At 41.7% G+C, this 23,738-nt stretch overlaps 1 protein-coding gene across 3 annotated transcripts in view; it reads left to right on the top strand.

The window, feature by feature from the left end:
* LOC137648716 (tyrosine-protein phosphatase 10D-like) overlaps window positions 1-23,738 on the top strand; it is a 323,664-nt gene that overhangs the window by 267,581 nt on the left and 32,345 nt on the right. For all 3 annotated transcript variants that reach the window (XM_068381760.1, XM_068381761.1, XM_068381762.1), the window contains exons 17-20: window positions 604-680; window positions 8,699-8,833; window positions 14,318-14,455; window positions 14,743-14,906. In XM_068381760.1, the coding sequence (XP_068237861.1) occupies window positions 604-680; window positions 8,699-8,833; window positions 14,318-14,455; window positions 14,743-14,906 (514 nt within the window). The remainder of the gene's footprint in view (window positions 1-603; window positions 681-8,698; window positions 8,834-14,317; window positions 14,456-14,742; window positions 14,907-23,738) is intronic.

Here is a 23,738-nt window from a genome sequence, read left to right on the forward strand (position 1 = left end):
AGGTAGTAACGGAGGAAGGGTACCTTGATAACGGCTCCCCTTCTATTTTTGCCACTTTCCCCCTCAAAGCGAAAATGCTGTTCGGGGTGAAGATTGCTATGTGTCGTATCAAGATATACGTCCCCTGATATTATGCGATATCCTTGAGAGAAATTTTAAGGATATTCATACCAGGAGTTAGAATTCTGGAGACCTAAAGGTAAATTCTCTGGGAATATCACTGTAACCAAATATACCCTAGGAAGCTACTTAAAGGAACCTTCCATTAGGACGACATGGCTATCTCATCCAAAAATAGATTTTTTCGCTTCGCTCAAAATCCGTTTTTTTGACAAATTTCTATTATATGATTATCATAAGGGTTGTTTAACCAAATCCCACAATCTTAAGATAATAAGTGTGTTTATAGGTACTGTATAGTTATTCAATCATAAGATATTAGCTTTCTTTGTTTATGTTGAGATACTCATTTCTGCTTCACTTCTATTCTATGTGCATAATTCTGCAGATTTAATTTTACTTTTATTGCTATACAATTGATGTAATTTAATAGTTTATCAATAATTTCAAACATCCATAGTTAATTCAATATCCTCATTTTAGTTGACGATACACGGGTAATCTTGAACGAATACCGGGGGATTCCTAACAGTGACTATTTCAATGCTTCATATGTCCATGTAAGTATGATACAGTATGTAATATCTGTATAGTATTATTTTACCAATGCTTTTTATTCACCAATTGCCAAGCATTTAATGTGATCTGGTTACAAATAATTGGATTATTTTCCCTCAGGAAATATGATTAACTACTATTTAAATTCACTCATGTGTTTGTATACAGTACTTATAATCCTTTTACAGATATTAGCTTTAAGATTTATCTGAACAATTACTTAGTGTCAGTGTTAATATCCAGTATATGCAAACAGGGAAAAACATGTCCGTAATGAATTTTAAGTTACTGAAAAAATTTCTAATTATGCGGAAAGTAAAATAATTTAGAGATGAATGAGGTTTGAAATGAAAAATGGGCAATTTTAAACAAATTCAATAGTCTGAAAAATAAACTACAAGACATGCAAGAAGTGAGATGTGAGCCACCAAAAACCTGTACTGGTCATTTTGGTAGTAAATGAAGAGAATAAGTTGTTAATTCATTAGTCTTCAATAAGTCTTACACATTTATTGTTATATATTTTGCAAGCTCCACATTCATTGGATTCTCCCATGCTTGTCACATCAAGTGGGGACAAACAAGAATGGCTTTTTCAAGATGGCAGCCATTTAGTATTGGGGTAGCTCTAGAGGTATAAGATAGGAGGGCTAGTCATACAAACCCAACATTATCGCTATAACTTTTGAGTTTGTCAACCTAGCTGCACTTGCAAAATGTAAAGCAAAATGAATGTTCTGCAGGTATTGAAATAATAATTTTTTTAAAATTCTGGTGATAATGAATAAAAAGAAGGTAGCAAAAACATGGATATTCTCAGCTTTTATAATTCATATTTTTCAATATTAAACTTAGCCGGTGATCATATAAGCTGCAACTCTGTTGCTCGACAGAAAAACCTACGGTAAAAATACGCCAGCGATCGCTATGCAGGTGGGGGTGTACATCAACAGCGCCATCTGTCGAGCAGGTACTTAGTACTCCAAGTAAACAAAGAACCAATTTTCTCTCTGTCGGGCTACCGGCAAGACCTACTAATACGCTGTTACTAACTGGATTTGTTTTCACAACTATTTGGTGAAGTACACTATTCTAGTTTTGAGCTTTCGCTATGCAGGTGTTTTATCTTCATCTCAAAACTTGAACTCGTTTTGGATAGATTTAATTAGGGTGACAAAGAGAGTATGGACTCTCTTTCACTTTTAAATGGCCGACCCTTCCCTTAGACGGAAGTGTGTTTAGGTTTTTAGTAATTTTGCTTAACACGTTATAGATCTATATATTTTATATCTCTCCGCCTTTATTAGGCCTCTTCGATTAACTTTCCATTTATTATAAACATATAAAGATAATTTTTATGTTTTGTTTATATGCGACCTTTCCTGATAGTAGGCGGTCCTAACTTGGAACCGAAGTTAATCAATGTTGAGCCTGTTATATCGTATTTAGCCTTTAAAGAATTTAAAACTTTTTAAATTTAATGTTTTATGAAAGAATTTCTTTGATAGTCTTCGTACTGTTTTCAAAGATGAACTAACGTTTAGTTTTTTAGACTACGCAGTTGTTGACGTTCAGGACGTTCAACATGCGCTCTATCGTTACGATAGAGAGAGTGTATCACGGTTTCACTTTGCAGTAAGAGTAAATCGATTCTGACGTTTTGTTCATTCTTTCTTAGCTTTAATGTTTTAAATTCTAAATTAAAGGAACTTTTTATTGGAAAACCTTTCAGTTTTTTTCCTTTAGTCAAATAACATGTTTTTTTGACGATATATAATTGGGCTCTTCTCTTAGGTGCGAAATCAAGAGAGAAAGAGAGAGAGAGATAGAGACGGAGGGAGAGAGAGGAGAGAAAACGTTCCGTTCAAGTGGGTAACGTTGTTCTCGCGTTACTCTCGTCCCTAGTCGCTGTACGGGGAAGAAGGTAAAACGTTTCTAGGGTTTTATTCTTGTCCCCAGGCTATGTGCGGTGAGAGATTGTAAACGTAGTTTATTTGAACTAGTGTTTAGTCTCTTTCCCAGCCACTGAAATTTTTATCTTTATATATGTTTTCTGTTTTTTGCTAGTATTAATGAGCTGCATTATACGACTTATTTCGCAATTACTACCTTTTAAATTAGGGTAGAATTGCGTGTTTCAGGTAGAAATCAGTAAAAGTTTCGATTTCAGTGAAATAAGTGCAAAACAGAAAATCAAAGTGATAAAGTGATATGCGCAAAGTGTTACAGTGTTGCGTCCGAGGGTTCGTCTGTTCGTGCCTGTCGTTCACCTAGTCCGGGACCTCTTGCAAGCTCCCAAGCCCAGGGGAGAAGTAATGTCGAACGACTTATGGGTTAGTCAGGCCTTGATCAACGAACAGACGTTTCCCTCCGTGGTTTCGGGCGTATCTACCCAAGATCGCCCCACCCACACAAAGACGAGAGAGCCCATTTATTTCTCGTCTGCGGAAGAGGTTTCTCGTAAGAAACCATGGACCAAGGTCTCGCAGCTTATTAAGCGCAAGTCGGTCCCTTCCGCGCAAGTCCAACGGCCCAGTTGTAGCCACTGGGTCAGTTCGGACTCGCTGCAGTCTTCCGACGACTGCTCACCTCCTAAGAGAGGCAAAGCGGTACCGCATCAGGCAGTCACACCGTCTGTTGCCGCACCTGCTCCTGTAGACCCTAGTGGTCTTTGCTGCAGACCATGCAGTCTCAGTTAACGTCATTGATGCGGGACTTTCGTGCGGAGAAGGTTGACACTGCACCAACCTCTAACCTACAACCAACCACGGTTGTGCGTCCTCTGGACGCTGAGGCGACCTTCTGCCGCACTCCAGCTGAGAGAGTCCCGCCACCCATGCGTTCCAGTGTACCCTGCCAGCCGCATGTTGACGTTCAGTAACGCACGGAACCTTCCGTTGACGTTCGCGAGGTACAACAACAGTCTAAGTTGTTTTGTTTTGACGCGGTGCGTCAACCTCCGCATTCTAGAGTTGTTTTGACTGCTCAGTATAGACAGTCAAAGCAGTCTCGAGTGAACACTGTATGTCCTCACGCACCTGTTGTGGTTGACAGTTCAGTTGTTGACAGTTCACAGACTGTCAAGCAGTTACATGACGTTGCCTTCTGGTCTGCTACTAATGCACCAGTGCTGTATGTCCTCACGCACCTGTTGTGGTTGACAGTTCAGTTGTTGACAGTTCACAGACTGTCAAGCAGTTACATGACGTTGCCTTCTGGTCTGCTACTAATGCACCAGTGAGTGACTCACTGAGATAACCTAGCTTTTATCGGACAAGGTTCCTGTAGATGAGAAAGTGCTGTTCTCCCTCCTACTGATATTCCCTTGAGGACTCTGTCATTTGGAGAGGAGCCTTAAGCTGCTTAGCCTCCTATGGACTTTAATTAAATCATGATGATTTTTTAAGGATCTTCGTCCAGATCTTGTAACTGCTGCTCCTCGTTCGCCTAACGTCAGAACTTACACTAGGCCTAGCTACTTCGAAGCCGTTGTTTTTAAGCTAGTGCTCTCTCGCTCTCCTAGAGAGCGTTACGTTGGCTAGGCAACTGGTTTTTGCACCAGGAGGAGTTTTAGGGATACAGCCTTTGATTTCCCTTCTTTTAAACTGGCTTATAGAGCGAGAGTCTGATAGGACACGAGAGAAGTTCTCGGCTTGGGAGTTCATGCCTCTGCCCAGATAGACTTCTCAATTCTGGTAGACTCGCCCTGGCGCCTAGCCAGGAGACGCTCCAAGTTGTTTACAGGTCAACTTCTCAACTTTTGTCGAGCCTTTGAAGTTTTGCTGTACTATTATGTCACACATAACAAGGCTTTCAGGGATGGTAAATGGTTCCGCCTCAGTCGCTAACCCCGTCTGTTGCCACACCTGCTCCCGTAGACCCTAAATGGGCTTTGCTGCAAGACATGCAGTCCAAGCTTGCGTCCTTGATAGAGGACTTAAATGCGGAGAAGAACCTTCTGGCCAACAACCTTCCAACCGGTTGGTTGTGCGCCCTGTTGACGCTGAGGTAACCTACTCGCGTCTGCCAGTGGAGGTGGTTCCTCCTTCTGGCCAACAACCTTCCAACCGGTCGGTTGTGCGCCCTGTTGACGCTGAGGTAACCTACTCGCGTCTGCCAGTTGAGGTGGTTCCTCCACCGATGCGACCCAGTGTGGGTTGCCAGTCGCACGTTGACGTTAAGCGACGCTCGGAGGTGGTTGTTGACGTTCAGGACGTTCAACAACCAGCAGAGGTGACTTGTTGTGAAGCAGTGCGTCAACCTCAGCAACCCGGTAGGGTGTTGACTGCACAACCCAGACAGTCTAGACAGTTTCGGGTTGACGCTGTACTTCCTCGCGCACCCATGGTTGTTGACAGTTCACAGACTGTGCAGCAGTGCCATGATATTGCGTCCGGCTCCGTCACGCATCCACCAGTGCGACCGGATTCAGCGAGTCAGACGTTGCCCACTCCGTTGCCGTTTCCTCATCAGTTTCGGATGAGGAACCCTCTGATGAGGACGTTGCTGAACAAGACGATCAGCCCCCAGCCCTGCTATCCATCCAGAAGATGCTGAAGAAGGAACGCTGCCCAGTCAGGCTGTGGATGAGTCTGGTATGGACACTGTCATCCGTGGATCAATTTGTGTCACTAGGAAGACTACACCTCCGTCCTCTTCTATACCATCTAGCTTTTCACTGGAAAAAGGACAAGACGCTAGAAGCGGTCTCGATCCCGGTTTCCGGAAAGATAAAGTCTTGTCTGACTTGGTGAAAGGACTATATCAACCTTAGAGAGGGTCTTCCCCTGACTGTTCAGACTCCCAACCACGTTCTCTTCTCGGACGCATCGGACGTAGGCTGGGGTGCGACATTAGACGGTAGGGAATGCTCGGGATTATGGAACTCGAGTCAAAGGACAATGCATTTCAACTGCAAGGAGCTACTGGCAGTACGTCTGACCTGGAAGCTTCAGGTCTCTCCTTCAAGGCAAAGTGGTGGAGGTGAACTCGGACAACACCACGGCTTTGGCGTACATCTCCAAGCAAGGAGGGACCTACTCTCTGACATTGTACGAGATCGCAAGGGACCTCCTCACCTGGTCAAAAGGTCTAGACATATCACTAGTAACGAGGTTCATCCAAGGCAACTTGAATGTCATGACAGATTGTCTCAGTCGGAAGGGACAAATAATTCCAACAGAATGGACCCTCCACAAGGATGTATGCAAGAGACTTTGGGCCACCTGGGGCCAGCCAACCATAGATCTCTTCGCAACCTCGATGACCAAGAGGCTCCCAATATTTTGCTCACCAATCCCGGACCCAGCAGCAGTTCATATAGATGCCTTTCTACTAGATTGGTCACATCTAGATCTATATGCATTCCCTCCGTTCAAGATTGTCAACAAGGTACTGCAGAAGTTCGCCTCTCACGAAGGGACAAGGTTGACGCTAGTTGCTTCCCTCTGGCCCGCGAGAGAATGGCTCACCGAGGTACTTCGATGGCTAGTAGACGTTCCCAGAACACTTCCCCTAAGGGTGGACCTTCTACGTCAGCCACGCGTAAAGAAGGTACACCAAGGCCTCCACGCTCTTCGTCTGACTGCCTTCAGACTATCGAAAGACTCTCGAGAGCTAGAGGCTTTTCGAAGGAGGCAGACAGAGCGATTGCTAGAGCAAGGAGAACATCCACCCTTAGAGTCTACCAATCGAAGTGGGAAATCTTCCGAAACTGGTGCAAGTCAGTATCCGTATCCTCGACCAGTACCTCTGTAACTCAAATAGCTGACTTTCTCTCATATCTAAGGGAAGAACGATCTCTTTCAGCTCCCACTATCAAGGGTTACAGAAGCATGTTGGCATCAGTCTTCCGTCACAGAGGCTTAGATCTTTCCAACAATAAAGATCTACAGGACCTCCTTAAGTCTTTTGAGACCACGAAGGAGCGTCGTTTGGTTACACCTGGTTGGAATTTAGACGTGGTACTAAGATTCCTTATGTCAGACAGGTTTGAACCGCTACAATCAGCCTCCCTGAAAGATCTCACCTTAAAGACTCTTTTCCTGATATGCTTAGCCACAGCTAAAAGAGTCAGTGAGATTCATGCCTTCAGCAAGAACATCGGATTCTCATCCGAAACGGCTACATGTTCTACAACTTGGTTTTCTAGCCAAACACGAGCTGCCTTCTCGGCCTTGACCAATATCGTTCGATATTCCAAACTTATCGTATGGTTGGAAATGAACTAGAAAGAGTCTTATATCCTGTAAGAGCTCTTAAGTTCTATTTAAAAACCTTTACGAGGCCCGTCTGAAGCTTTATGGTGTTCAGTTAAGAATCCATCTTTGCCTATGTCAAAGAATGCTTTATCCTATTTTATCAGACTGTTAATACGAGAAGCTCATTCCCATCTGAATGAGGAAGGCCAAGCTTTGCTGAAGGTAAGGACACACGAAGTTAGAACTGTCGCAACTTCCGTGGCCTTTAAACAAAATAGATCTCTGCAAAGTATAATCGACGCAACCTATTGGAAAAGCAAATCATTGTTCGCGTCTTTTTATCTTAAGAATGTCCAGTCTCTTTACGAGAACTGCTACACTCTGGGACCATTCGTAGCAACGAGTGCAGTAGTGGGTGAGGGCTCAACCACTACAATTCCCTAATTCCATAACCTTTTTAATCTTTCTCTTGAAATGTTTTATTATTGTTTTTGGGTTGTCCGGAAGGCTAAGAAGCCTTTCGCATCCTACTTGATTTGGCGGGTGGTCAAAGTCATTTCTTGAGAAGCGCCTAGATTAGAGGTTTTGATGAGGTCCTGTTGTATGGGTTGCAACCCTTGATACTTCAGATCCTAGGGGTCGCTCAGCATCCTAAGAGGATCGCGAGGCTCCGTAAGGAAGACGTACTTAAAAAGGCAGAGTAATTGTTCAAGTCGACTTCCTTACCAGGTACTTATTTATTTTATGTTTGTTATTTTGAATAACTGCTAAAATGAAATACAAAATACTTAGCTCATAATAATGTAAGCATATAATGCTGGTCTCTACCCACCCCCCTGGGTGTGAATCAGCTTATATGATCACCGGCTAAGTTTAATATTGAAAAATGTTATTTTTATTAATAAAATAAATTTTTGAATATACTTACCCGGTGATCATATATTAAAGGACCCTCCCTTCCTCCCCAATAGAGACCCAGTGGACCGAGGAGAAAATTGGTTCTTTGTTTACTTGGAGTACTAAGTACCTGCTCGACAGATGGCGCTGTTGATGTACACCCCCACCTGCATAGCGATCGCTGGCGTATTTTGACCGTAGGTTTTTCTGTCGAGCAACAGAGTTGCAGCTTATATGATCACCGGGTAAGTATATTCAAAAATTTATTTTATTAATAAAAATAACATATTTTAAGTTGCTCTTAAAGCCTCCTTTAACTGTACAGTATTAGGGAATTTATTATTGTCATTGTTTATTTTTTTAATTGTAGACCATACAGGGGTGTGCCAATATTACAGCATCCCTTAGCACACTATGAGGGAAAAGGTTATTTTCAGTCCCTTTCAGTATTCCTTTCTGCCTCCTAACTATTTCATATACCCAGTTGTCCAACTTCTTCAGATATATATTGTACCTTGCTCCAATTTTCTCTTTGCATTTGGGGAAAGCCTTTGATTCTAGATGTGGAACTCAGTAATCTCAATCAATTAATGTATAATAACAACACTAATGATCTTGTAAGTTTTAAACAAATCATAGATAAAAAAAGCAATAAATTGTAGATGTATTTAGATTCTGAAATGTACAAGTAACATGAAAACATCCCTGTGTATCACTGGTGTCTGAAGAACTTTCTCATCAAAAGAGATGTGACAAAATTGAATAAAACAGCAATGCAGTATACCAAAATAAAAAAGAATATTTTAAAATGAAAATTGCATAATTATCTAATCCATTTATTGAAACTGTAAACTAAGTTCTGTAAGTATGCTATTTTTACATTTCCCTCTCCATAGTTTGTTTACACATTTATTTTTTTTCAGGGATATGAAAAACCAAAGATGTTCATTGCTTGCCAAGGACCCAGGGATCGTGAGAAGGAAGACTTCTGGAGAATGATATGGGAGAAGAATGTTCATGTTATTGTTATGGTTACCAAGTGCATAGAGTCCCAAGTGGTAAGATATTTTAATGAATTTATATGTACTGTACTTTACATATGTTAATAGGGGATGGTGCTATCAGTGCACCTCACACGTTACACTGTATGCATTACTGAATGGCTTTGCAGTGTCCTTTCAACCTCTAGCTCGACCCATTTTTTAGCTGTTTACTTTTGCTCCCACTGTTCTCTGCCACTGCCATCCAACCTGTCTAATTATTACTTCAAGTCTCCCCCTTACAGTGTTGTTCAATTTTATTTGCTTTCTAAATTTTTTGCTGTTCAGCCACTCTTGATTCCCTTTTGTCACTCTTGATAGAATACTGAATAACCTAGTGGTTTGAGTGCCATGCCACGTTCATAAAATGTAACTTGTTTAAAGGATCGGACCGAATAGCTAGGATTGATTATCACCAATTCATTCTCATATATAAATACTCTCAAAAGTGGGTTGAAAAAAGATAAAGGTAAATAACTACCCACTATTTATGAACAATACATCACAAAATGGAAAGACATGAGAAATAACCTTGGTTTTAGGCCTAATATTCTTTCTGCTAGCTTCAAACCTTTACCATAATACAGCCGACAGAAGAAAATACGTGAAATTTAAATAACAGTAAATACTTGATCATGAATGGGAGGTAAATCAGTTGTTGTTTGCGGATGATACTGTACTGGTAGCAGACACAGAAGAGAAGCTTGACCGACTAGTGACAGAATTTGGAAGGGTGTGTGAGAGAAGGAAGTTGAGAGTTAATGTGGGTAAGAGTAAGGTTATGAGATGTACGAGAAGGGAAGGTGGTGCAAGGTTGAATGTCATGTTGAATGGAGAGTTACTTGAGGAGGTGGATCAGTTTAAGTACTTGGGGTCTGTTGTTGCAGCAAATGGTGGAGTGGAAGCAGATGTACGTCAGAGAGTGAATGAAGGTTGCAAAGTGTTGGGGGCAGTTAAGGGAGTAGTAAAAAATAGAGGGTTGGGCATGAATGTAAAGAGAGTTCTATATGAGAAAGCGATTGTACCAACTGTGATGTATGGATCGGAGTTGTGGGGAATGAAAGTGATGGAGAGACAGAAATTGAATGTGTTTGAGATGAAGTGTCTGAGGAGTATGGCTGGTGTATCTCGAGTAGATAGGGTTAGGAACGAAGTGGTGAGGGTGAGAACGGGTGTAAGAAATGAGTTAGCGGCTAGAGTGGATATGAATGTGTTGAGGTGGTTTGGCCATGTTGAGAGAATGGAAAATGGCTGTCTGCTAAAGAAGGTGATGAATGCAAGAGTTGATGGGAGAAGTACAAGAGGAAGGCCAAGGTTTGGGTGGATGGATGGTGTGAAGAAAGCTCTGGGTGATAGGAGGATAGATGTGAGAGAGGCAAGAGAACGTGCTAGAAATAGGAATGAATGGCGAGCGTTTGTGACGCAGTTCCAGTAGGCCCTGCTGCTTCCTCCGGTGCCTTAGATGACCGCGGAGGTAGCAGCAGTAGGGGACTCAGCAGTATGAAGCTTCATCTGTGGTGGAAATGTGGGAGGTTGGGCTGTGGCACCCTAGCAGTACCAGCTGAACTCGGCTGAGTCCCTGGTTAGGCTGGAGAAACGTAGAGAGTAGAGGTCCCCTTTTTGTTTTGTTTCTTGTTGTTGTCGGCTACCCCCCAAAATTGGGGGAAGTGCCTTTGGTATATGTATGTATGTATGTAAATACTTGAAGACAAAATAGCAGAACAATACTCGAAATATGGTAGAATAAAAGAATTAAAACATTTCCTCATGATAGATTGATCACCAAGTATCTTAAACACTTTCTCAATATGCCAGTTTTTGGTACAATTGAAGAAGAAAGAGACTGGATGTTTCTCAAAAGTAAATTTGCTTTCAAGAATCAAACCTAGAATTATAAATGAGTTTTATATAGTTATGTCACTAAAAGGGGAGCCATTGTCCTCAACCTTATTACAATCAAGCTTTGAGTTTTGTTAGGGTTCAATTTTAGCTATATCTCTATTAAGGGATTTAGTAACCACAGGTCTACATCCAGGAGATGGAATTTATGTAAAGAGAGTAGCATAATCTGCTTATAGTCAAACACATGTGCCAAAAAGGTTGCCTTTTTCTTTGTGCAGTGAGTGACAGAACCATCTGGCTTCAGCAAAGGTAGAACTGTTAGGCCTACGCCAGAGTGCAGATTTGAGGATAGCCCACCATTTATGTTTCTAGGTTGTTGCAGAAAGGGTTATATTATGGTCAAATTGTATAACTTTCAGGTGAAGCATAAACTCCCTTATCAACAGCTCTTAGCTAAGTATAGTTATTCCATATCAAATTTTACCTATTACTTTTATAATGATGATGAGCCTCCTGTTTCTCCAAGTAAGCATGTTTACAATCATCACTAAACCAGGTTTTGCCCTTGATTTGATTACTTTAGTTATTTTAACACACTAGAAGTAATATGCCTGTAAGTTATGTTGACCAGGATATTGTTCAAGATAACAGGCTCAACCCCTCTATAAAATTGGGACTAATTCAAATGAAAAATATCACTCAAAATGCCATTCCAGTCTGCTTGAGATTCTATATACTGTACTGTATATCTTACAAGAGTATGACACTTATGACCACCGATGGCGTGATGTACGTCTTCAAAGTCTTCACCCCCTCATAGATGACCGATGGACGTAACATATGTCCCAAATAGATATTTTTTCATATACATGTATCCATTCAAATTCGAATTTTATACCTAAGCAAAACATAGCTCTTTGCTAGTGGTAGAGCATTATTTGAACTTTGATAGTGGTAGAGCATTATTTGAACTTTATCGCTATGGGTTTGGAATAATGAATCAACCCACATACCAACTGCATATGTGCCAAATGCTATAGTTGGCCATTTTTCCTGACTTTTCTAAGAGTAGGAAGCGTATGTGCATATTTTTTGGTATATTTAGGCTGAATATACGCCTTTGACCGTTAGTTACGGTATACCAAACGTTTTATGAAGACTTTGGTAACATTTTAGTAACAGTAATGATGTCTGGAAGAATCATTTATGGTTCTACTGTATCTTCTATGGGACCACTCCAGTGACTTGGATTTTCTCAGGAAAGGCGAGATGATGTAACTGTAAGCTCTGCTTCGACATATAAGCACACCTTGGATTATCCAAGTGTATTTTGGAGCCGTACATCGAATTCGACACCAAAAAAAATCAAATTTGAGTGGCTGAGAGACAATTTAGACGAAAATAGAAGAGAATATGTTAGTGTATTGGTTTTGGGGTCTGAGCATTTGCCAAGTGATGATAGGGAGTCTCAGCTATGATAGTGATGACATTGTGAGGGAGGGTGATAGGGATAATAAAGTTGCTCATCATCTTAACTATGATGCACAGTTAAGAAATGTGAGAGTTGTTTGAAGGGGGTCTCTTATAAAAGGGGTTGCTGTTTGATTTGGAGCAGCTTTTGGAAGCCTTTTAGAGTAATTTAGGGGCTGTTGTTGTTTGAAGTGGTGTTGGTGGTGGCAATTAAGGTGGTGTTGGAGATGCTTTTGGAGGTCATTTAGAGAGTGGTGTTGGAGATAGTTTAATAGGTCCTTTTGACAGTGGTTTAGGGAGTGGCATTGGTGGTGGTTTAGGTGTTGAAGGTCATTTTGAGAGTTGTTATATGGGCTTTTGGTGGTGGTTTTTGTGTTGGAGATAGGGATGATTCTGATTTTGAGCTGGATCATCAGACTTACCCTGGACATTATAGTGTTCACCAACCCCATGGAGAAGGACAAGGGGTGGTGTGGGGAGGAAAAGTGTAACCCCTCATTTGAACAATGAAGCTGAGTGGACATAGGACACAACACCCCCGAAGCTCCACTCCTTCACAGGTAATTCTCAGATTACAGTGGCACCTGCAATAGTAGGTTTTCTGCAACTTCTCATTACAAGGGTATTACGGAGCTTCCTGGTTGTGGAAACCATTGCTTATGCTCCTCCATGAGGGAAGAGAAGCATCAGACTGTTATGACCACGTAGATCCCAGTGAGTGTAGTGGAAATGGCTGGGTTTCTGGGCATGGTCATCTTGATGGGCTTCATTTCTCTTCTCAATACATAATGTTTTTGGCGTAGAAACTGGATGTACTCTATGCCAAGCTTCTCTCAGCTGATAGTACATACAGTACTCGCTTTGAGGCTATAGATACTGTACTTCCATGCCTTCAACTGGAAGGCTATACCTCAGGCCAGTGTGGACAGACTTCTCCTCGTTAGACCTGTCGGGGAACACAGTAGCTCCAGGAGCGGTTCAACTCCATCTACGTTTCAAACTGCAATCTGTTGGATGAGGGCATGATGCTGTACAAGGGCTCTGCAGGTGACTGCAGGTGTATAACCACCAGAAACCCCTAAAGTATGAAGGGAAGCTGTACATGATTTGTAAGGCGAAATCAAGGTTTTTGCTCGACTTCATCGACTTTGAGGGACAATGTGTTCACGCTCCTGGCTTCCTATCTTGGCAGCGAGTATCACATCATGGACAACTACTACAACTCCGTGGATTTGGCAGAGGAATTATACACTCATGATGTCCATTGTTCAGGGACTCTTTATCTTATGTGAGGTGCACCACCTGTGCTGAAGACTTAGGAGAAGCAAAAGATGCCTTGGAACATGTATTTTTGCATGAAGGGAAACACCTTTGTTATCAACTGGCAGGATGTCCATCTGGTGACTATGATCACCAACACCACCAATGCCTCCCCTGATGATTTCAAATACTGGAGATGTGTTAGGAGAAGGTCGAACGATTCTTGAAGAGGTAAATTTTAAGCTGCCCCAGATCATCAGTATATAAGATTATCTTTCAGAAGGTTTATAAAGGAAGAAATTTGTTTGAGAATCAAAATAATAGTTTGAAGTAACCCCAAAATAAGTGTTTTAATGGTATCTAGTCCTACTCCTTGAACCTACTCTCTGATCTGTTTAGACATCTTTAAGTACAATTTCTATGCTCTAATTGGATAAGAGTACTTCTCATCACTGTCACTTCTCAAAACTTCCTTATGGGGAGGGCTGAGATAATTAAAAGGTAATCTATTTACTCAGAAAACAATGTTTATTTTTGAAACTTTGACTTGCAAAAATTAAATGCGTGTCCAGTAGCCTTATAGTTGAATCTCACTAAAAACAGAGGTAACCTGTAATTAACTAATTGTTATATATATATGTTCTAGTCAAAGCTTTGCATTAAAAAATGAACAGCACATGAGTTTCAGGAAGTTTCATTGTAAAGTATAATTGATATCGTAGCAGTGTAAAGGAAATTAGGATATCCATAGGAATAAAGCAAAACACAATTTGTTCAAAGTGCCATTGTTACTTGTGCTAGTTTTGGAATACATTAATTCACCAGACAATACTTTTAGTGAATACTCTTAGTAGACTTTTGTATTTGAAATTTTATAATGTACTATTTGATAATTGACTATTGTAAATTAATACTTACCACACTCATTAGGAAAAATGCTCCAAGTATTGGCCGAACTCTTCAGAAAAGGACCTTGTTCTTCCCAAGTCTAAATTGACAGTATCAACCCTGGAAGAAATTACTCACACTGAAGAAGGATACATATGCCGCACCATTAAGCTTTCTATGGTAAGTTATTGATCGTTAATAAAGGTAGAAATTTTGGAAATAAAACAAAAAATAAAAGTAGTGCATGCAACAGAATTAACTTTTGTTAATAAAAGGAGTGACCTTTAGTTCTAGATTCTAGAAATAATCATTATTCAGTGCAGGCAGTGAGCTATGAAGCGGATTTCATAATTGAACGCACCAGTAATAGCTCTGTTTACCCAGGATCATAGATTGAAATATAAAGATTTGCCTACTAATTTTGACCAATGTTTTTTTTTTTTTCCTTTTACTTCCTGTCATCGCAGAAGCAATTTTTGATTCCGATTCCCAAGACACGAACTATTAAACAATTCCACTATGTGTTATGGCCTGACATGGGATGCCCACAGCATACAGACCATTTAATTCACTTTACCAACGCGGTTGAGAAGGCTATACCTCCCAAGACTCGCACAGTAGTGCACTGCAGGTATGTTTTGTTCAAGGAGTAACTTTTGAATTTTATTTCTTTGGGAAAATGTTTGTGTACACTTAACAGAAAATTAATGAAGAATTTGACAAGTAGATGGTAATCATAAGATTTTGGATATGTAAAATATATGCATATTGAAACTTCAGCATCCAAAATGAGCTTATCAAATTTAGTTTTATAAGAAAAACGTATGAACAAAATTATAGCATTTCCAATAAAGTCAGTCTCTATGGACCGCTATTGCTATTTCTGGGTCGACCTGTGACGGCCGGCGAAAAAGTCCTTCTTTGTACTTTTTCTGATATAAATCTTCCAAATATTCCAGATAAAATTAAAAGCATGGAATGCAGAGGTTACAACCCTCGCGCGAGCACCTTGTTGGTGTCGTATATCTAACAAGGGCGTTTGTAAAACACTATTCACAGGCTGTCTTCCATTTAGATAATCCCTTCATCAAAGGGGGAGGGCCGTGACAGGCCCTAGAGAATACAGTTGGGTTACCCTACCGACACCTACCACTCGCGCTCACCAGGACATCCTTCTGATTTGGAACTTGCATACAAGTTGAGTTTTTTGGGCACAGTGTTTTCGAAGAGTTTCTCGTTATTTCAACATGACTGACGTTGCTACTTCACCCTTACCAATGTTAAGTACCATAGTTTGTTTTGGCAGCTTTTGACAGTACCGGGCATTTGTTCTGTTTCCAATATGGTGGTTTTTAGTTTTGGAAGCGATTGTCCTGCCGAGGTATCGGCAGCCATTTTGGGTTATGTTCGCTTCGGTAAATATTCTAGTTATTTTTGCCCATCTGGTACTCTGTCATCTAGGTTATATCACTTACGTTTTATGGCCTTTTTGTGTTATCATTAATTTTTATTAGTTTTTACTATGGTATTTATTTGCTTGCAAGTCCAATTTGGACCTACGAAGAATAGCGATTTAAAGAATAGCGAATTAAAGTTTAGCGATTTAGTCTGTTAGTTTGTACTCGCCTCAGAGGCTTCGATTTAGACTATATCCTTGTTTATTTGTTACGTTGTCGTTATTCTTCGTTCTTGGTTATTACAATTACTAAGAAAAGCAATCAATTTTATTAATTTTCTTGTTTTATTTTGTGATGTTAGTTTTTTATTATGTAACCTTGAGAGCGAAAACAGAGACTGCTCGTTCCCTGTTCTACAGATATGAGTTATCCCTTCTCTCGTTTTCTTTGTTAGCTCGAGTAAGAGAGGTGAATTTCCCGTTCTCCGTTTTTATACGATCACGAGTTATTCAGGCCTCCTCTTAGTATCAGAGTTGATGATAGTACGTTTAATATTACAGTATAAACGTTTTTATTGATGTGGTTACTGTTAATATAGCTAACACTATTAATAGGTACGTTAGTGTATGAGTCATTAATTGGGGTCGTTTTATACCGACACCCTTAGCTCCGCCTTGAGTTATTCTTAGCTCCGCCTTGAGTTATGCTTAGCTCCGCCTTGAGTTATGCTCCGTTATAATGGATACTCATTGGGTGAGAACTAGTTATCGTACAGGAGCAGATTTTTGGAGTGCAACGGTGAAATCCGGCACTCGGACTCCGGCTGAAGCCTTTTACACACGAACCTTTGTCATGTTTGATCATAATTACACCGTTACGGCCGGCTTCACGGGAGATAACACAATCATTCATTGAGGTTAATGTTATCGTACCGGGGACGGTCACGATATCACGGTGACGGGCCTTTGCTACCGGATCTCCGGTACAAACAGAGATCAAGCAGACGTCCAGAACCGGAGTTAACAATGTGATACCGATGAAGACTTCACAGTTTCATTATTACGGTCCCTTTTTCATCGAATCTCCGGCTTCACTGGAGATAACACAAACATTCAGTATTAGAGAATGTTATCGTACCGCTGAGGATCACGTTTTCACGATGACGGACCTTTGTCACTGGTTCTCCGTTACAAACAGAGATCAATCAGACGATCAGAATCAGGGTATGAACCCTTTTTCATGAATAATCACAATATCGTTATTATGATCCTTTTCATCGAATCTCCGGCTTAACCGGATATCGTACAGGCGATCAGCATTGAGGTTAATATTAGTTTTCCTCTGGTGTTCACGTTGTCACTATGACGGACCTTTGTACCGAAGATTGTTACCGGAGCCCCGGTACAGACAGAGATCACTCAGACCACGGGTGGCCAATCTCTTGTTTTGCTGTAAAGGAAAGGATTTAACATGAATACAAAGTAAACTGTTCTTACTTTAATGACACTTTGAATTTGCGTTGGTAATATTCATTAGCTATTCTTGAAAGTCCTAATAAAAATATATGAACATAACTATGCCTATATTTATGCATATATTTAATTCTAACTATGTATAAATATGGATAAATATCCATACAACATCGTGTTCAAATAGAAATAAATTGATTATGCCTATATTTATGCATATTCAATTCTAACTATGCCTAAATATGAATAAATATCCATACAACATAGTGTTCAAATAGAAATAAATTGATTGTGCCTATATTTATGCATACTCAATTCTAACTATACCTAAATATGAATAAATATCCATACAACATCGTGTTCAAATAGAAATAAATTGATTATGCCTATATTTATGCATATTCAATTCTAACTATGCCTAAATATGAATAAATATCCATACAACATAGTGTTCAAATAGAAATAAGTTTCCACTCAGTACTGGGAACCGAACGTTGGCCCCTTCTAATGAAGGGCCGGGTCGAGACCAACCATGCCATGAGAGGCTATCTACTGTTCCTTGAAACTCTGGTCAGTGAACAGATGAATCAATAGAATACTAATATCCAGTAAATAATGTTAGACCCGGTTCTGAACGTCTGAGTCAGGGGTGGCCAACCTGTGGCGAATGCGCCAACAGTGTCACATTTCATGAATACAAGTGTCGAACTATACCCCAAAAGATAGTACATTAAATTACTTTTCTTTAACATTGATTTTTGAGTTATACAGCTGATCCCAGCCTGTGAATAGGATCACTAACCAAAGTTCAAGGAACATCCAGACTTATGTCCCCTTTCTGTTACAGAAGGTTCGCCTACATGGTTCCCGTCAGGATGATGATGAATCTCTCTGGCCTGCAAGAGAGGCTCTCCGCCCTTGGGTATCAAGGTTGGGAAGAAATGCTCCATCTAGAGGTCCCTATCTCCTCAGAGTGGCCTCTCTAAGGTTGGACGACGACCCCATGGACGGGCAGGTAGGTGGGGATGAGTTTTGAGCCTTCAGCTTTGCAATTATCTACGTCACCGACCTAGGACCCTTAAAGGATCCTGATGTTCATGTTACCCTGCATAAACCGTGACTGCTAAAAGCAACACATTCTAGGGAAAACCAAGGGGCTATGACGGAGCTCAAAAGTATGGTGGTGAGTCGGATCCGTTCAGGAACTCGGAAGTTTCCCCCTACAGCCCCAGGCATATCGAAGTAACCTCCTTCGATAAAAACAACGCATAGAGATTTGCCTTACATGTTCCATATATAGATGGTACCATAAATCTGGATGGCATAGACGTCCTCCCTCTGGGGGACCTAGATTTTACTCCCAGGTACTAGAATTCCCGTTCAACGGATTCGTTCGATTGAAAGAGATTGCCTTGGTTAGGTTAGACAAGGTACCGAAGGTAACAGTATTATTTCCTAAAGGGCAGGCCCGATCTGTCTGGACCAGGATGTTGTCAGTCTGGGGGGTACGATAATTCCAAGATCTGCCCTTCCAATTCGACCTACACGTTTGATGGTCTGATCGGGTTAGTTGTGGGAAATACGTTCTGTCTGAGGCCTCTATCAGACAGGAATCGATAGTCGGTTACCCACTCGTCATCACAGCCTTCCTCTGATTCGACGTCTATGCATCCAAATCCCCCTCATCAGGTGGTCTACCTCACTGATTCCCCAGGTACACAGCCCAACCCCGTTGGGATGTTTTACCTGCATAAAGCCCTAGATCCGAACCCTCAGGCTCCTCTCGTGGACACCAGAGAGGAAGCTACAGGAGTAGAAGACAGTCTCGCCATCGAGACGGACCTAGGAAAAAGGGGGCTCGGAGAAGGAAAGTACCTAGATTCACCCCCTCACAACGCGGTGGTCCCGGTAGGGGGTAGACTGTACCACTTTCGAGACCATTGGACCTTCGGTCTGTGGGCTCATAGCATAATCTCTAAAGGTTTGAGGTGAAAATGGCCACAAGGTCCTCCTCCTCCACCAGTGACCTTCTCCCAGAAATCCACTCCCATCCTGAAAGAGTACACCACAGGGTTACTCAAGAAGAAGCAATCAAACGGGATCGATCACTGAAGTTCCAAAGCCACCTGTTCACAATTCCGAAGAAAGGCTTGTCGGCATTGAGAGTGGACCTGGACTTTTCAAGCTAAACTCTTACATTCTCTGCGACAAGTTCCGGATGTTGACTATCTCTCAGGTACGGACCTTACTTCCCCGTGGGACCGTCACCACCTCTGTCGATCTTACCGACGACTATTATCTTGCGCCTATAGCTCGAAACTTCTCTTCTTATCTGGGTTTCCGCCTAAGCAGGAAAGCCTTTGTGTTCAAGACATGCCCTTTGGCCTCAACATTGATCCCAGGATATTCACGAAACTGGGAGAGAGAGTGTTAGAACAACTCAGGAACCAAGAGATACAGATCATTGCTTATCTGGCCGGTTGGCTCATTTGGGCCCGGCCGGCCATAGAAGGCAACAGAGCTACGAAGGAATTACTTCAATTTCTCGACAACCTGTGATTTCGGGTCAATCTCCAAAAAATCTCGCCTGCAACCATCAGGCCACTTAGAATGGTTAGCCATTCAGAGGGACCTTTCGAAGCACACGTTGTCTCTCCCTTCCAAAAGGTAAGAGGAATAGTTTCCAAGATCAAAAATTTTCTCAAACACAAACAGGTGTCCGAAGAGCCTTAGAAAGTATCCTCGGACTTTTCCAATTCACTTCAGTAACAGATCTCCTAATAAAAGCCAAACTCAAAGACATCAATCGAGTTTGGAGAAAGAGAGCTACAGTACCTATAAGAGACAAGGTCTCGAAGATCCCCTCTGTCTTGAAAATGAGACTACGCCCATGGTCCGAACCGAAGGACCTCTCCAAATCGGTTCCTCTACAATTCCCACCTCCACAAGTGACATTCCATACAGCCGCGTCTCTAAGTGGATGGGGGGATTACTCCGAACATCAGATGTTTCAGGTTCTTGGTCACTCGCCATGAAACAGTCCCATATCATTGTTCTCAAAGCCATGGCAGTGTTCTTGACCCTGAAGAGAGACTCTCCTCCGAGGTCGACCCACATCAGAGTAGTGTCAGACAGCACAGACGCAGTACACTACGTCAACAGGGGAGGATCCAAGTCACCCAACCTGAATCAGATCCTGGTCACTATCTTCGCCTGGGCAACAGAAGAGAACTGGTTCCTGTCAGCACCTCACCTAGCGGGAGGCCAGAATGTGAGAGCGGACTCACTATCCAGGACAGATCCACTGGAGTCAGAATGGTCTCTAGACATAATTTCATTCCGGTGGATACTCAGGCTCGTTCCAGGCCTCCAGGTAGATCTATTCGCAACTCAGATGAATCACTAACTTCCTTGTTATGTGACCCCAACCCTGGACCCTCGGGCTTATGCCATGGACGCATTACCCCGGGATTGGAACCATTAGAAGAAGATTTCCCTATCTCCCCCAGGGAATCTTCTAAAAACTTTTACACAAACTACGCTCCTTCCGGGGCGCAGTGGCTTTAGTACCACCTCACTGGCCAAGAACAGTTGGTTTCCTCTCCTCCTCGAGTTGAAACTGAGTCCCATCCGGATCCCGTTCCTCAAACTGACCCGAGTATTCAAACTCACTGTGTCAGATTACTCAAGGATAGCCAAAACTCTAACTTTGTGGACTACAGGAAGTTGGCAGCTCGTAGAGACGCGAACATTGAACCGGAAAACGATCTCTTCATCGAATGGGACAAAAGGGACTCGACAATTCGCCAATATGATTCGGCCGTTAACAACTAGCAGGTCCCCTAAGAGTGCAGACCATACTCGTATGTCCCCGCATTTAGCCATCTCTTTCTTGAGGTTCCTATTTGACAAAGGCTTCCTTGTTGGGTTCAACATTAACCTAGCTGATTCCTATTTCTCATCAATCCCAAAAACATGTGCTAGGCTTCGACCTTCGGTTCGGCCACAAAAGGACTCTTGGTCTCTGAACGGTGTTCTCAAACTTGCGATGGACACGGACAATGAATCCTGCTCTTATATCACTCTTCTTAGGAAGACTTTATTTCTAACGGCTATGGCCTCAGGTGATGGAACATCAGAACTAGCAGCTCTCTCACGAAACCCGGAAAACATAGATTTTCTCCCTTCAGCCGAAGTACTCCTTTTCCAGACAAAGCTTTCCTAGCTAAAAAATGAGGATCCGCAAAATAGGTGCTCCCCTCGGAAGATTATTCTTCATCCCCAGGATTTTTCTCCGTGTACAGTCACACTCTCAAGCCCCTTTTTAGCTAGAACTGCCACCCGCTCGTCTGGCCCCTTGGTTATCAGGGAACAAGGAGGTACTATTTCCATTCACGGTATCAGGCAACAAATCCTCTACTTCATTAAACATACTAATCCGGAATCATTTCCCCAGGCTCATGATATACGGACAGTAGATGCCTCCAACAATGACTTCCAGAACAGGGACTTTGATGATTTTAAAAAATATACGGGTTGGAAATCCCCTATGGTTGTCAAACGCCAATATCTAAAGATCTTACAGGCCCTTAAATACCCGACGATGGCAGAGGGGAGCCTTATCCCTCCCCATTAATCTCCTCTTCTTCCTTTCTTCCATCTCTTCTCTTCTCCCTCCTACCCGCCACTCACACCACGTCGCCGCTCTCCTTGGTAGTTCGTTAGCCCTATGATATTTGCCATGTTTAATTCCTATGGTTTAACTGTTGTTGTAGTTACCGTTCCTTTAATGTTTAGATATACTTAGACATGTAAGGTTTGATGCCTTTTGCGATTCGACACTCAGTTGGTTCCTTGTCGTCATTATTATTTAACCTTACGTTCCCTATGTCATTTGGCTGGTTGGTAATTGGACGATTACTTTATTATATCATAGTATTGTCGTACATGGTGATTGTATTCTCCTCATTATGTTATTAATTTATTGGGCTTGGAAGGCATTCTCTGGTACTTTTTCGCCGGCCGTCACAGGTCGACCCAGAAAAGGGATTTTGACGAAGGAAAAATCTATTTCTGGGGAGAGACCTGTGACGCCCGGCGAAACCCTTCCCGATTATTTTTGTACGGACCCACCCTTTCCTTGCCAAGCCATATGTTCTTGCAGAAGGATGACCTGGTGAGCGCGAGTGGTAGGTGTCGGTAGGGTAACCCAACTGTATTCTCTAGGGCCTGTCACGGCCCTCCCCCTTTGATGAAGGGATTATCTAAATGGAAGACAGCCTGTGAATAGTGTTTTACAAACGCCCTTGTTAGATATACGACACCAACAAGGTGCTCGCGCGAGGGTTGTAACCTCTGCATTCCATGCTTTTAATTTTCTCTGGTATATTTGGAAGATTTATATCAGAAAAAGTACAAAGAAGGACTTTTTCGCCGGGCGTCACAGGTCTCTCCCCAGAAATAGATTTTTCCTTCGTCAAAATCCCTTTATTATCCCCACAGAAAATTAGGTATTCTATATCTACCATTAATATTTGGCCATTCAAAATGTAATAAATAATTTGCAAAAATAAAGGAACATTAATTTAAAACTAACTTATCACCCAAAGTAGCTCAAAGCAACATCATGAGCTGATGAAAATTTTTGTCAGATATACATGTACTGAATCTCTTAACGGCAATCAATAATAATCACTTACAATTCATAGGATATGTAGGGATATATGAATAATTTTAGGGGTTTGAATTACTATGAAAAATGTTCATGTGCTAGCAGTGGTACAAAATAACACGAACAGTTGTCTCTCCATAATATGAAAGATTCCACTATAATGCAAATGCTACTAAATTGCTGGACTAGCTCAACCTTTTACCATAAAATGCTAAAAGATTATGATATATTAGTATAGCATGTAGCCAGAATAAAGCCTCAAAACAGGGAACTCACAAAAGGATTTTGAAGCAAAGTGAAGAATCTATTTTTGGGTGAGATACCCATGTCGTCCTGATGGAAGGTTCCTTTAAGCAGCTTTCTAAAGGGATATTTAGCTACAGTGATAATCCCAGAGAATTGAGCATAGGTCTCCAGAATTCTAACTCCTGGCGCGAGTATCCTTAAGAAAATTCTTAAGGATATCGTATAATATCGGGACATATTTCTTGAAACGACACATGGCAATCTTCACCCCGAATAGAGTTTTCACTCTGAGGGGGAAGAGTGGCGAAAATGAAAGGGAGCCGTCATCAAGGTTACCCAGTGGATCCCCTTCCCGTACTACTACAGCGCCCAACATGGCGACCCATTCTTTGTTGCAATTAAGCATGGATGGCTACAGATAGAGTAATTTCGGGTGGGGATTGTTACGTATGTACAGTATATTCCTTTTCTTAGAAAAGGAGGGCGGGTCCATGAGGACGACATGGCTATCTCACCCAAAAATAGATTTTTCGCATTGCTTCAAAATCCGTTTTTGGGGCTCAACCATGTCGCCCTGATGGAAGCTTACCAGAGAATTACTTGAAAGTACTATATCTGTAGGTTTGTACAAGTGCCTTAATCTTGAGTCAGCTTTTATATGGTCACCCAGATCACATAAA

Source organism: Palaemon carinicauda, chromosome 10 (genome assembly GCF_036898095.1).
Source record: "Palaemon carinicauda isolate YSFRI2023 chromosome 10, ASM3689809v2, whole genome shotgun sequence".
Lineage (NCBI taxonomy): Eukaryota > Metazoa > Arthropoda > Malacostraca > Decapoda > Palaemonidae > Palaemon > Palaemon carinicauda.